Here is a 15,171-nt window from a genome sequence, read left to right on the forward strand (position 1 = left end):
CCTGTACTGATTTAGTCAGTTCAACTGTTGTTGTTACATGTTAAACAGTTTCTCTGCTTTCTGCATGCATGGTTTACCTCCTAGTAAGAGGATGCTTTTGTCTATTCATCTGAAGTGCAGTTACTCTTTTTGCTTAGTAGTATTAGCACCATCTCCCAATCCTAAATGGACTCCTCTGAAGTATAGAGAAGGAGATGGGAGACCTGAATGTGGAAGGAATGTGGGCTTTTCCTTCTACATGCAATGCTGAACTAAGGTACAGATTTTGCAGATGAACAATTAAATGTAAAATACCTCACTTGTTCAGCACTACGTTTGTCAGAGAAGTGGCAGTTGCCACTCCAGAGTATGCACTTCTTTAATATGTCTTCCCTCCTTCTGGAGGTTGGTCCCAAAGTTCTTAGGATTTAGTTGTTTTCATCTTAGCAGAAATTGTTAGTATTGTTAGAAAGAAGCCTGCTTGGTAGAGGAATTGTATTAAGACCCTCTTAATCAGGTTTATTGTTAGAAACAGTGTACCAGGAAAGAACTATACTTTTGAAGGGAAGGACCTTTGGGGTAGGAATAAAAAAACGTTTGCCAGGTTGCTGTAAATTTGAGTCCTTATAGCCCAGAGCTGGAAGACTCAAATTCAGAAAAGCCATGTCAGTGTCCTTACCTACTGTTCTGCTCTTCTGGACCTCATTCTTACCAACAAAGGAGAACCTTATTGGGAATATGAAGGTCAAAGGCAGCCTTGGTTACAGTGACAATGAATTGGTGGAGTTCAGGATACTGAGGGCAGGGACGAAGATGAAAAGCAAGCTCACAACTCTGGACTTCAAGAGAGTATACTTTGGCCTCTTCAGGGATTTGCTGGGAAGAGTCCCATGGGATAAGGCTCTGGAGGGAAGAGGGGCCCAAGAGCAGTCCATCCCAAGAAATGGGGGAAGTAAGGCACAAATGTCTATGTAGATGAAGAAATTATTCCTGGCCAAACTCAAGCACAAAAAGGAAACACGCAGAGGTTTTGAAGCAAACATTCCTCCTTTCCAAGGAGGAATACAGGAATTTTGTCTGAGCATCCAGGGATGCAGTTAGGAAAGCTAAAACACAAATGGAATTGAATCTGGTCAAGGATGTTAAAGATGAAGAAGGTCTTCTGGAGTTACATAGGTGACAAAAGGAAGACTAAGGTAGATGTGGGCTCATTGCTGAATGAAACGGGGACCAGGTTACCCAAGGCATGGAAAAGGATGATGGAATGCCTTCTGCCTCAGTCTTTACTAGCAAGATGAGCCTTCAGAAATCTCAGGTCCTAGAGATGAGGGGAAAAAGCTGGAGCAAGAAAGTTTCCCTTGGTGGAAGAAGATCAGTTCAGGAAATACTTACTCAAACTGGACTGGAGGAAAGTGAATGTCACTCCTGTCTTCAGTAAGGGCAGGAAGGTGGACTCAGGGAAATACAGACTGGTCAGCCTCACCTTGAGCCCTGGGAAGATAATAGAACAGCTAATCCTGGAAACCATTTCCAGGCACATGAAAGACAAGAAAATTATCAGGAATAGTCAGCATGAATTCAACAAAGGGGAAGTCATGCTTGATCAATGCAACAAACTTCTACAGTCTGGGCAACTGAGGAGAGAGCAGTGGGTATTGTCTACTTGGACTTCGGTAAGGCCATTGATGCTTTTCCTCACTTTATCCTCATAGATGTTTAGCATAGAAGGACTGTTGAAATATGGTCTGGATGGCCAGACAGTGAGGTGGATCAAAACCTGACTGAATGGCTGAGCCTGGAAGGTAGTGGTCAGTAGTGCAAAGTCTAGCTGTGGGCCACTAATGAGTGGAGAGCCCTCAGGGCCAGTACTAGGTTGAGTCCTGTGTCCTGGTTTTGGCTAGGATTGAGTTAATTTTCCTCCTAGTAGCTAGTATGCTGCTGTGTTTCTCATTTAGGATGAGAATAATGTTGATAATGGGCTGATGTTAATTAATATGAGGTAGATGGCTGGGGTGGGGTCAGACCACTGCTTGTAGAAGAGCATCAGTCAGTGGATGGTGAGCAATTGCATTGTACCTCCCCTGTTTTGTACATATTATTATTACTACTATCATCGTTATTATTTCTCTTCCTTTTCCTATTAAACTGTCTTTATCTCAAACCACAAGCTTTTGCTTTTTTTTGCCCCCAATTCTTACCCCCAACCCACTGAGAGGGGAGGGTGAGCAAATGGCTCTGTGGTGCTTATTTGCCAGCCGGGTTAAACCACAACATCCTGTTCAACATCTTACTAATAATCTGGATGATGGGGCTGAGCGTGCCTTCTGCCAGTTTGCATATGACACAAAACTGTGAGGAGTGTCTGATTCACCAGTGGGTCATTCTGCCATCCGGAGGGACCTTGAGAGGCTGGAGAAAGGGGCTGACAGAAACCTCATGAGGTTCAACAAGGGGAAGTGGAAAGTCCTGCATGGGGAGGAACAACCCCATGGACCAGCATGTGCTGGTGGCCACGCATCCGGAAGGCAGCTTACCAGAAAAAACCTCTGGGTGTCCTGGTGGACATCGAATTGTACATGAGTCAGCAATGTGCCCTTGCTGTTCGCAAAGAAGGTTAACAGTATCCCGGGCTGCGTTATGTGAAGTATTGTCATCAGGTTGAGGGAGGTGATCCTTCCCCTCTGCTCCTCACTGGTGAGGGTACACCTGTTGTACTCTTTGCAGTGCTCAGCTCTCCAGTACAAGAGAGCCACATACTGGGAAGAGTCTGGTGTAGGGCCACAGAGGTGATGGGCTTCAGCAGCACCTCTTTTCTGAGAAGAGGCTGAGAGAGCTGAGGCTGTTTAGCCTAGAGGAGGAGGCTCAGAGAGGATTTCATAAATGCATGTAAATCCCTGAAGGGAGGATGCAAGGGTCAGCCTCTTTTCATTGGTGCCCAGTGACAGGACAACAGGCAATGGACACCAGAATGTTCCCTTTAATTTATTTATTTTTTTTTTGTGTGTGTGTGTTTAACTATGAAGGTGACTGAGCACTGGCACAGGTTGCTTAGAGAGGTTTTGAAGCTTACCTCCCTGGGTATATTCAAAAGCCATCTGGATATGGCCCTGCTTGAGCGGGGTGGGGGTTGGACCAGGTGACCTCCAGAGGTCCCTTCCAACCTCAGCCATTTCATGATTCAGTTAAGAGGCTTACCATTTGTCTTGTAAACAGATCGCAGGTTGATAAGCATGAGCAAGTTTTTGTATTAACCTAGTGTTTAATAGCTTTGTTCAAATAAAGAAGCTAACAGTACGTGCCAATGTAGTTTAGCACTTCATTGACTTGTTGCAATAAATGGCTTGAAATATCAGGAGGAAAACAAAATTCTCATGTATCCAAGCTATTGACAAGAGGGTTTTTTTTTTGTTTTTTTGTTTTTTTTTTTTTTTATTGGGAGAGGGGGGGAGGAAGGGGGCAATGGAACTAATTTTATAAACACGTCTTATTGGGACCTCTCCAGAATATATTCCCCAGATGGGTACATCGATGACTGTGGCACATCCATGTCTGAGGCTGGCTGCAGTAATTTTCTACAGGTTTCTGAGTGCAGTTGTCAGGAGCCCCTCAATAAAATTGTGTATGCCACCCCCCCTTTTTTTTGATGCAAGCATGTGGCAGATCTACCATCCTTATTTGGTACCTTTTCATAGAATCATTAAGGTTGGAAAAGCCCTCCAAGATCATCTGGTCCAACCATCCCCCTCCCACTGATACCACCCACTAAACCGTGTCTGATAGTTAACTGTGGGACGTGAGCAAGCATGGGAGTTGCACAGGGTGAATTGATGACTACAGGTAGTTTGAAATTAATAAAAATCCATTTGTATTTTAATTTACAGCATGGACTTTATGTAGCAGAGCTTCAGAAAAGATAGAACTAAAAGTTGTCTGTCCCTTCAGCAGCCCTGGAGTGCTTGAAATGAAACCTAGTACAGTGAAACTCCATTAATATGAAGAAACATAAACCAACTGTTTCAGAGCCAAATCTTAGCGCTTTTTTTTTTTGTTAAATTTTACCTGTTGTTGCTGTATAGAAGTGAGCAAGTTGTCAGGAGGAGGAAGGAAGGGAGAAGAAAAACATGTAGTTAAGAACAAATGAAGTTCTGTGGTGTATTACTGAGAAAGTCTTGCATTTTAGTCATTTGTCCTGAGAAAAGAGTTATTGTCTGTACTGAATGCAGGTTGCTTGCAGGCTGTAGTATCTTATCAGCTAAGAGAAAGTTATGTCATGAGAAATGAAGGAAGGGAAAGGTCTGTATTGGTCACTATATAGTAGTTACTTTTTATGTAGCAATGAGTCATCTATACTTGTTGCAAGAAGAGAGCCGTAACTGGGTGTTGTAACAACTGGTCAGATAACTTTAAACTATTCATTGGCAGCCATTGTTCGGGTAGGTGTTTGGCCCAGTCTTGCAAAATGTGTCCTTCGGTAGTGACCACTTATGAATGCAATGCCTAAAAATTTCCTATGAAAAATAAATGATTGACTGGAATGCATGCTTGAATGCTGGTGTCACTCCGTTGTTGTATACTTTAGTCCCCCTCAGGAAAGCATGCCTAATTTTACTGATTTGATTTTTAACATGTTCTACAAAACAGTAGCAAGAAGGAAAGGAAGATTTGAAAAAGGGGGTGAGCTGCTGTTTTAAACATGGTTGTAAGCTGGGCTGTCTGTTTGATGCAGCTATTCATTAGTAAGAAATGGAAATCGGCAGTTGATGTCTACAGCACATGCACATTGTGGAGTAAACTGTGACTGCTTATGCCTTTTCAGCACTACCTCAAACTTGAAGGCTTTTGAGCTGGTTTGATGTGTTCATCTTCCCTACATTACATTTTAATTTAGATCAGGGTGGAGCAAATAAACATCCTAGTTACGCACATTTACATATTTGACCAAAGAGCAAATTGATGTTTTTTAACTACTTACCCTCGATTGCAAATATTCAGCATTTTACTTTAGTTGTAAATAAGCTGTCATAATTACATAATTTCTGTGTATTTTCCTTGTGAATTTCTATTTTCTCTGATTGTATTACTATTATGTTTGATAGATGTAAAAATGTATATATTTTTATTTCTTTTTAATTTTCCTCTGCTTTCTTTGTATTATAATTCATCCTAGGTTTGTTGTATTGTAACCAAATGACAATTTGTCATAGAAAAGACGAGAGGGTTTTAGATAACCTGAATCTTTTCAGTCTCTAGAAAGATTTTTCCTGGCTAATTAAAAACTTCGATACAAATTTGGAAAATATGAACGGTTTTAGATTACATAGTAGTTATTTTCTAGCTGTAAGACCGTTGATAAATGAAATGATGAAATGAAACATTTTAAACACTGTTGTTGATGAATCACCCCTCCTGTCCAGTTAATGATTACATTAACACGTCTACATGCTGGGAGTGAGGCTTTGCATGCAATGCAAAGCATTCCATACATTAGATTTTGAATTTAAAGTAATTCATGTTAGTTTGGATGAACTGAATATCTTTTTGTTGATGTAACCTAGCCATGAACGTACTGGTTTGGAGAATATATTTTGGATGGGTACCAGTAGGAATGTTTGTAGAACTTAATTCCTACACAAGTGGTACATAAGCATCCTTACTGAAACACATCCATCTATGGAGATGAGAGAAGCTGCAAAATTGGCATCCTGTTGCTAGCACAGTGGGAAGTGTGTGTGGGAACAAGTGTGGGAGATTTTGGCAGAAAATTAAGTAAGGTAACTTACTAAGGTGATTTCCTACTCACTTATATATATATATATATATTATTTTTTAAGGCAAAACATCTAGTGGAATGTTTCTTGTTCACAGAAAGCAAACTGCATCACGTGTATTAGATCACATTTGAGAAAACAGCCTGTAGTGAAAACATGAGTCCCATCTTCCTTTACCTCAGTGATAAAAGCTGAGTTAGTCACACCAGAATTTGGTCAGTGGTTGTAAGATTTATTTTAAAGGTAAGGTTCAAACCACAAAGTTTTTTTTTTTTTTTTTTTTTTTTTTTTTTTTTTTTTTTTTCCTTCTGGGGGAAGAGGTACAGCTTCTGTTCATTACAGTTAAATAAATTAAAAAAAAAATTTGAAGTAAAAAAGGACATGTTCCCCTCCACAGTTTTATTGGAAAATTGATGACTGCTATGTCGTCTAGTGTGGCTACGGTTTTGTAAACTTAGCCCTCTTGAAGACAAAAATTCCTAACGGTAAATTTGTACTGAAATTAGAATTATCTGCTGAAGTCCAACAGCCAGAAATGAAATGCTACTTTCACTACAGTGTGTATTTCCAGTGTGATAAGCACAATATGCCCTTTGTAGAACGGACACTGAAAGTAGGTTTTGGTGCATTTGGCTAAAACTTCACACTAAACAGGAGAAAAAATAGCCAAAAATAATATAGATAAGATTTAAATAAAGCAAAGATGGGCAAATACATGTGTTGCAAACAGTGCTGAGTATTTCGTTCTGGTACATGAAGTAAGCTTCAAGAAACTAAGCTGGGCTACAGACATAACTCCGCTTAGACACATTCAAGGTTTGAACCCTGTAAATACGTAAAGGGGAATTGTTAGCTGATGTTATGCAGAGTTCCCATTTGTTGTCATTAATATGATTAAAAAAACAACACTTGCAAAATAGATGCCTACAACTACATAAAGACTTGAAGTACCGTGCTAACTTCTGCATAGCCTATAAGGCTTTCTCTTCTTGAAGGTTTCTGTGACTTGTTTTTGCTCTAAGAGTTTAAGAACAGCTGTGAATAAAAACATGCAGGCATATTAGGTCTTATTCACATAATGAACAAGTTCTACAGAACATTAGCTTTCTTGTTCTGAAGGTCATCCATTTTAAACTGATCCTCGCTCTTAGCATAACTTACATAGGATATGTTTTCAAGATCCACAATGAGCAAGCACGCAAGCTTCCCAGACCTTGCAATATTACTTGCACTGTCTGGAGACAGTCCAGATTTCTTTTTTTTTTCCCCCGTTTGTTTCATGTTGGTTGCTGGCAACGGTAAACCATAATCTGGTCAAAAGGATTTTTTGGATGAAGTGTTGCAACATGGGGTTGTCTGGAGGAGGTCTAAAAAAACCCTTCAGTTCTAGACTGGATTAAGGTTTAATCATTTCCTACCTGATTAGCCATTTGTAGCTTAAAAAGATAAAAATAATAATAATAATAATAATAAAAAAATAAAAAAATAAAAAAATGCTGTTTGAGTATTTAATTCTTAAAAATATCTAAACATCTTCACTGTGCTAACATTCTGCCATTGTAACAGAATCTATGGAAATTAAGCAAACGAAGTCACCACCAGTGAAAACAAACAAAACTCTTTCTCCCTCTCTCTCTCAGAAAACAATAAAAGCAAACAACAACTTAAACCACAGCAGCCAGAATATTTCAGGAGGTAGCTACAATGACAATTTAACTGTAAATATGTTACTGTAACAATATAAATTCCCCAGCAAAATCAGCAGGAAACGTGATGATCACACTTTTTCCTGCAAGATGGAAGATGATGGGGGTAAAGGTAAAAACCAGCCATAATATTGCAGTAATAGTGCCAAACTACTTTTCTCTTAATAAAAGCTGCTGTTGTCAGCAAAAGCAAAAGGAATATTTCCTCTGCAGGAGAGCTCATTCACAACATTTTCATTGTATAGCTTCTTGAAGTCAAAGATGCTGAGGTTTTGCACATTATTTCCTGTAATGGTCTTTTAGGCTTCATGTTCAAAACCAATGTCTACCGTCCCTGGCATGAACTGCTGGGAGGAATATTAAGATGAAGAGACAATGGTTGGCTGAATATTTAAACACAAAAAACCCTATAACAAAAAACAACCAAGTGAGGAAAACAGGAAGATATTTGTGGCATAGGAAATGGACCAGCAGATGTTGCTGCTGTAGTGGGGCTGGTTAGTCTTGCAACATCTTTGGCATGTGACTCTTAAAAATAAGTGTTTCATTTTGTGGCTAAAGCCCAGTATTTCCAGCTATAGGACTCTTTCTTCTTCAGTGTGTCATCTTTTTAATGCAGTTGATTTCTTTATTTTTCATACTGCTTTCATTTTAGATATTTATTGTGAATTGCTGCAGAGCTGGTAGGAACACCAGAAGAATATCGTGCAAGAGTTTTTTTCTAATAATCTGACTAGTGTTATTAAAACCTCATAAAAATATAAATAGCTAGCTAGTTGTACAGTTCTCTCTGCCACTTGGGACATGTTAGTTGTAAATGTTTTTCTTTACTATGCTCTGCCTGGAGAAAACCCTGTCCTGGCAGCCTTGCTATGCATTTCTCAGAACATCTTGAATTTTTTTTTTTTTTTTTTTCCCAATTAACATATTTTCTTCAGAACCAATGACAGACCTAGGTTTTTCTGCAAAATACTTCCTGCATGAGGGAGGTATTAGTCAGCAGTGGTATTGCTAGACTACTTACTAATATGGGTAGGCTTTACCACTCCTGCTGCGCTATGACACTGATCTTTCAGTGGTATTAGCAGAGAAGACTGGCATTGGGAACTATAAAAACTAAATGTTAATGATACAAATCTTTTTATAGGATTAGATTAGATTCCATTTGTTGTGGACTCCTCATCAAGGACTCCTAAGTTGCTGTCAAAAAAAACAAACAAACAAACTGTAACAGCGTGTGCATATATTGGCAAAGGTGAACTGCAGATGCTGAGGGAAAGAATTCCTTCTTCAAGCAGCAGGGCCTGTGATCCAGTATCCTAATTTATTACTTGCCACTAAGAAGGTAAAATTAATATCAAGAGCTTTTTTTTGGGGGTGGAAGTGTTCTTTCTTGGTGTTCAGTTAAGAGACATAACTCTGTTTAATAATTAAGTGCTTGCTTTATATGCAAGTTTGTGCCTCTAAGAGGATATCTGAATTGTCGTGTCGTAGAATTCATTAAAAAAAAAAAAAAGGAAAACCACATGATAAAAGCTGAGGTTAAGTGTGAGGTTAGTCTCATAAAGTACTTATGCTCTAATATTCATTGCATGTAGAACGTGACAGAATGTATGTCTATATAGTACCAATATTATAAGTTCAGTAATGCTAAAATGTGATAACGTGTATAACCCTTGTCACACACAAGGAAAACTTTGAGCTATTTGTCCTTGTGATACCACTGTAGCCTACAATGTTGTAGCAGTTTAGGTATATAATAAATTATTCTGTGGTTAGTGTACAGAAGTATTCTATTATTTTGTAAATATATTGTTACTGGTTTACAGAGAGCATCTTAAATGCATAAATGTAAGAAACAGAACTTTAGTCTCATGAAGATGTTGGATCGTAAGTCTGAAAAATATGATTAACTACCTTTATCCTTTTATCTTTATCCTGGCAATGGTATTGTTAACTTTCAGGAGTTAACACATCTTCATTTTGATACATAGGATTTTTTTTTTCTCGTTTAAAAAGATTCTCAGCGCTATTGTTTAGGAAATGTTTTGAAGCGTAGTAAATAGCCTAAATATGGCTTGGCTGCCATTTCATTGCCAGCTGGCTAGGGACAGTTGTTCTTGGAACTAATGCCAGAAACCTTAAACAAAAACTTGGAAAGTCGTATTTGGTGAGAGCTGATGTGTGGGAAGCAGACATTCAGCTGTTGAGCTGAAGAACCAAACTAGCATTGCTGAAGTACCCTTGCTGAGTCCTCCAGCTTGTTTCAGATACACTTCTAAATTCAAAAACACTTGGGCTGTAGTCTGGAAAAAGCCAAATCCTATTTTCCTTGTAAGACTTGCCTGAAGAATGCCAGCATTTGGTAGAAGTTGTTTGCTGAGATCTTTTAACTGTAAGTTGGATATATTTTCCTTAACAATTGATGTGCTGTGAGTATGCTCAGTTTTTTATGTGCTTTTGCATTAGATATCTTTTGCATTGAAACGGCATGGGCTTACATGATTGTGGCGTATTACTGCTTTTTTTTTGCCATGTAAGTGTTATGAAAATGCTTCTCTAATGTTTAAGACTTCTCTGGAAAAACAGTTTGCATACTGAAAAGTGATTCAGTCTCTCTGGAAGCCTTATAGCTGAGGCAGTCCATCTCTTTGGAAGTGCCATAAACGCATGGTCAGAATCAAAAATAATGCTGGGCTGCAGGAGTGCTACCATCCAGAGAGAATAGTTCTGCAAAATAGTAGCATTAACTGTGACAACATAAATTCTAAGTAATACCAAGTGAATTGATTCTTCTCTGTGGGTGAGTATTTAATTTGCTTGGTTTTGCAAAGGTAATATCACTGTTGTTAACAGCTACAGCATATAAATCTATAGGAATTACACTGCAAAAGATGTACCTGAATTGGCAACAGCAGTTTTCCCCACTAAGTTTTCTGTGCTTAGATCCTTGGAGAGTTGTGACTGCCAGAGCATAGCCATCAATACATTCACTCTTTCTCTGTGTGCCTGCGTGCTTCCTCTACCCTGTTTTTGGTGTTTTCTTGCTACCTCGCTTTCTGTTATCTCACTAACATTTGAAACTATTTTTTTTTTCCTAGGAAGAGATGATGTGGGAATAGGAGAGACATCAGAAAGCAGAAGGAAAAATTAACAGTACTCTAAATTAATTTTATTTCTCCCTTAGAAACGTTCTTTAGGTTTATCTCATGACTGTACCACACTAGCAATTAAGTTCTTGGTAGGAATTACCTAAAGATTGGTAATTAGCTGCTGGTTAGTGATCCAGAGAATACTTCTAGTCAGCTGTTAATTCTAGAGCAGTGTTCTATGCTAACAGTTTTTTTTTTGTATTTTTTTTTGCTTGTTATTTTTTAAGTTGGTTTTAGCAAGTGATCGTGTTTTTATTAAAAACAAGACTTGTGTGTTTTTGGAGTGTACATGTGTATATATGCATCTATGTATTTGTGTACACAGGTATAAACAGAGACATGTAAGTATGCGTGTAAACACTTACAAGTATTTATTTAGATCTTTATGTCTGTAGAAAGAGTGTTTTACCAGCAAATGAAAACTTGGAATGTTTCCTTGAGTGCTTTTTGAACTTCCTTAGGAAGACGTGGTTTTGTGATATGGTCCAGCGATAAGTGCTGGTAGACAGATTCTATTCTAATGTTGGCTATTCATTCACCCCATGTAAATGTTCTGTAGGTGTGATTCAGTTGTCCCTGTTGTGTAGTGAAGGTAAAGCTTGCTGTGCCTCACTGGGACATGTGTAGATGATGTGAAATGCTTTGAACACTTGAGCATCTGTTTAATTCCCCCAAAGGTCTGTCATAATGGGCTCAGTAGTGTTTAGTTTTGTTGCTCTGGACAGGGATTTACTAGCAAAACTCAGATCTATCAGGAAAAGGGAATTGGTGTGTGGATCTGTTAATGCTTGGGGATCAGTTTCTGTTCTCAGGATGTAGCTGATATGAGTGTTAGGAACTATGTATGCAATGAACACTTTGACATTCACTCAAGATGGAAGGGAGAGAATCTCCTTTCTGCTTCTTAGCACAAAGGCATACTTTGCTCCCGGCATCTGGGCAATCACTGATTTCATTTCGGAGTGTTTATTTTTATCCAATTTATTATCATCATTAGCTTTATTAGATAGTGAGGGAGATAAGTTAATGATTTAACTAGTCTAATCCATGGAAATGCTGGATTGAGCTTCCGTTCAGGTTCCATCTGATCTATATTAGCTGATTACTTCTTGAGGCTTTACTTTGTTTCTTTTGAATCTCATAAAGATAGCAGTGCTTTGTTTGTATTCTCCCTCTATTTATGCATGGAGCTCCTATGCCATACTTTGTTGTTGTTGCTTATGAGATTTGCAGTTGCTGTTCAAGGTTAACTCATGTCTGACTTCAGTGGTTTCTTCCCACCAAAGACAGTAGTACTGTTAGGTGTGTAAGAGCAGACAGACTATCAGACTTTTTGGTGTACATAGAAACTGGATAAACTCAATGGTTGCATTTTTTATCTGCATTTTTAATAAAAACTTTGTGTATTGTTTATTGTTGTTGACATTCATGTTTTGGTTTTGCATAAGCCAGTAGCAAAATCATGGAGGCTGCTATTTATTTATTTTTTTAATTTCATTTTATCTCCCAGACGTCAAGGCATAAGCATCAGTAAAGAAAACAAGAGACACTCATCTGTAATGTCAGGGCTTCTGGACATATTTCCTGTTTTATTCTTTACCTTTTGTGATTGTCTTTTAAAAATGGAAGACTTTCAAAGCACAGTATTAATTGTCTCTCTTTGTTCGTTTCACTGTTTCACATGAGATATTAAAGTAGGTTGTAGAGTAAATGGTACATATGCATATTTTTAGAACATCTGTTAGCCTTTTACAATGTCAAAGTAAATCCTGCAGGTTTAGAATACAGAATCTCCTAAGTATGCTATGTCTGCGTGAAGTTGCTTAATGAATTTAGCATGCTCTGTGCAGCCATGCAAGACTTTTTTTCCTTGTTGATTAAAAACCATCCTCCATTTGCTTTAAGGTTGGTAGCATTTGTAAGTAGCATATGGTTATCAATCATTACTAATACTAATAGAGAAATGTATTTGTATGAACACTAATAAATGTTTGTGTTAAAGAATCTTGATCCTGCTAAGTGCTATGGACTCAACTTACCCAGAACTACACTACTCTTCCTTAATTCATGCTTTGAAAAACTAAATGAACATAGCACGTACAAGATTGCTTAAGAAAATGGGTCAATAAGCCTTAGAGTTTGACATGAGAAGTGACTGGAACATGAGGGGTTTTCATCCAGTAGACAATGCACTTGATTCTGAAATGGTTATGGCTGTGTATTTGTTGGACTCACATGCTGGTACTCGTGCCTTTACCATTAAGTCAGGCTGTAGAGTATCTTTCTCTTGGTAGAAGCAATGAGAAATGAGTATAGCTTTCAGCTTTAGTGGTCTAAGGTTGGATCCAATTAAACTTCCAGCTAAACCTATGTGGTATTCTGCTGCTTACTGATCTTGGAGATTGAATAACTGTATTTTCACTGAATTTAAAATACAGTTTAGCGCTCAGTAACCCAAACGACGAACAATGCATGAAAAGGAGCAGGTTTCAGAGTAAGGAAAGAAGTGCATAGAATGGAAAATCTCTTGAAACCAGTCTCTGTCAGATTCTGGGCATTATGGTATTACATCGTGTATCTTCACTCATCTGGTTGCTTTTTAAGATGAATGCTGTTTTCTGAACCTAATCTGCTGGTACAAGTCATCCTTTCCTGCTGTTATATCAGCAGAAAATTAAAAGAAACCAAGTGTTCCTTTTGCAGATAATGTTTACAGCACTGTGCAAGCTTTTTTTCATAACCAGAAATTAAGCTCTGAACAGACATGGTCACTTGTGAGTTGGGAGTAACCCTGCTTTTCTTTGGTCTCTGGAATTGCTGATATGACTAAGGTTCACAGGCTTCATTGGGAATAATTTGGTCTTGCTCTCTGTGGTATTAAGATTGTAATGCTTCTGGCGTATGGGCAGCTGTAAAGGGAGAAGACAAGATCATCAGCCCATGAAGTTTAACCAGACATACATTATCATAAACTAATAGAATGCACAAATGTGATAATGTTGATGTAGATACCCTTACAGTAAAGAGTAAAACCGAAGTGTATTGTGCCTTTTGTTTTAGTTGTTTTATTTTAAATATGCTGTTATAACCTGAGGTTGGCTGGGTTTCTAGTAAAAAGGTTGATCTAAAAAAATTGAAAGGAGAATCCACCCACTCTCTTACTCATATATTTTCTTTCCTTTTGTTTTAGTTTGCAAATATGCCTGCCACAGGAAATGTGAAGAGAAGGTAAGCATATTTATTCTCCTCTATACTTGCTGTTGATCCACATGTATTTGAAGTTTAGACTACAAAAGCTGTGTCAACTAATTAAGGATATGATGATGATTAAATCAGATGCTTTTTTGTCAAAAAAAGACTAACTTTTTACTGGGGTATTTTTCTTGACTTTAATAAGAAACAAAACAGGTTTTTGTGTAGTCAAAACATCTGCAACAGTGGTTAAACTTCTCATTCCTCTCATAGGAGGACATGTTTCAAGTTGAAAACAGCAAGTTAGTTGGGTGAAATACAAACCACATGGTTACACCAGGGAAGAAAAAATGAGTGAGTGAATTGGCTATACATCTAAATTTTACAGCAACAGAGATTTAAAGGCAAATTTTTGGTGTTGGACTGTGAAAAATACAAACATATTATTAACTTATTTTCAGTGCCTGCTTTAGATTACATCTACCAAGTTCAGTTTCATTACTAGATTCTTAATTTTTAAAAAAAGCTCTGAATCCCTTTCACACAAGGAAATACCCAGTTCTGCCTCCTAGTTTATCCAATAGTCTACAAAAAAAACAAAGCTGTTTTCAGTTTCTATTGCTTCTTAGTGTTGTCTGTTTCATGCTGGGCTTTGCTGGCCTTTTGTTCAAGGCAACTGTCATTGCCCATTTGTGTTTTCAAAGCTCAGAATGAGTTTTAGTTAAAACTGACTTGAATGTAGATGTTGAATATCAAGATTGAGATGCAGAGTGTCAAGACAACAGAAATCTATAGAAAAGCAAAAGGGCTGTTCTTCAGCTGGTGAAAATCAGACGATTCATTCATAACATACAGAAACGACTGAAAAGGTACTTCCGTGGTGTCAGATGACTTAAAAATCCCCCATCCCTAGATTTGAACATCTTTGATTTACATAGACCGTTGCAGCCTAAATGTTGGAGGGGTTTACTTTGATCTCCTAGAGCCATCTTATCGGGATAACATTTTCTGTTTTTAACTAAAACCACTGACCAGTGTTTGCTTTGCATGAAGACAGCATTTTTTATAATTAGAGCACTTAGCTTCTATAGACCACAGATCTATTCCTGCTTCCTGTGCTGTTGACTTGATGTTTGACCTTGAGTAAGGATTTATTTTGGTGTTTCCAGGAAATATGAATAAATTCAAGAAAGAATTCTGCTTGAGATTTGTCAGGCCCTCTGGGGAAGTTCTGGTAAACATAAGGGTCAGTTGGTTGACTGTCTCCCATTTCAAGTGAAAATGGTACTTATGTGTTTCAAAATCATTGTGTTACATGGTGTGCTGAATAAAAGTAGAATTTTTTTTTTTTTTCCTTTGGTCATGAAATAAGAT

General features: G+C 38.0%; 1 protein-coding gene across 5 annotated transcripts in view; it reads left to right on the forward strand.

The window, feature by feature from the left end:
• The window catches only part of TNS3 (tensin 3), a 246,082-nt gene that overhangs the window by 67,991 nt on the left and 162,920 nt on the right, over positions 1–15,171 (forward strand). For 4 of the 5 annotated variants that reach the window (XM_032182218.1, XM_032182221.1, XM_032182222.1 and 1 more), the window contains one exon: positions 13,796–13,833. In XM_032182218.1, the coding sequence (XP_032038109.1) occupies positions 13,796–13,833 (38 nt within the window). Of the gene's footprint in view, positions 1–9,829; positions 9,849–13,795; positions 13,834–15,171 lie in introns of those variants that run through there. The other variant, XM_032182220.1, reaches the window with a different exon arrangement.

This window comes from Aythya fuligula, chromosome 2, assembly GCF_009819795.1.
Source record: "Aythya fuligula isolate bAytFul2 chromosome 2, bAytFul2.pri, whole genome shotgun sequence".
NCBI lineage: Eukaryota > Metazoa > Chordata > Aves > Anseriformes > Anatidae > Aythya > Aythya fuligula.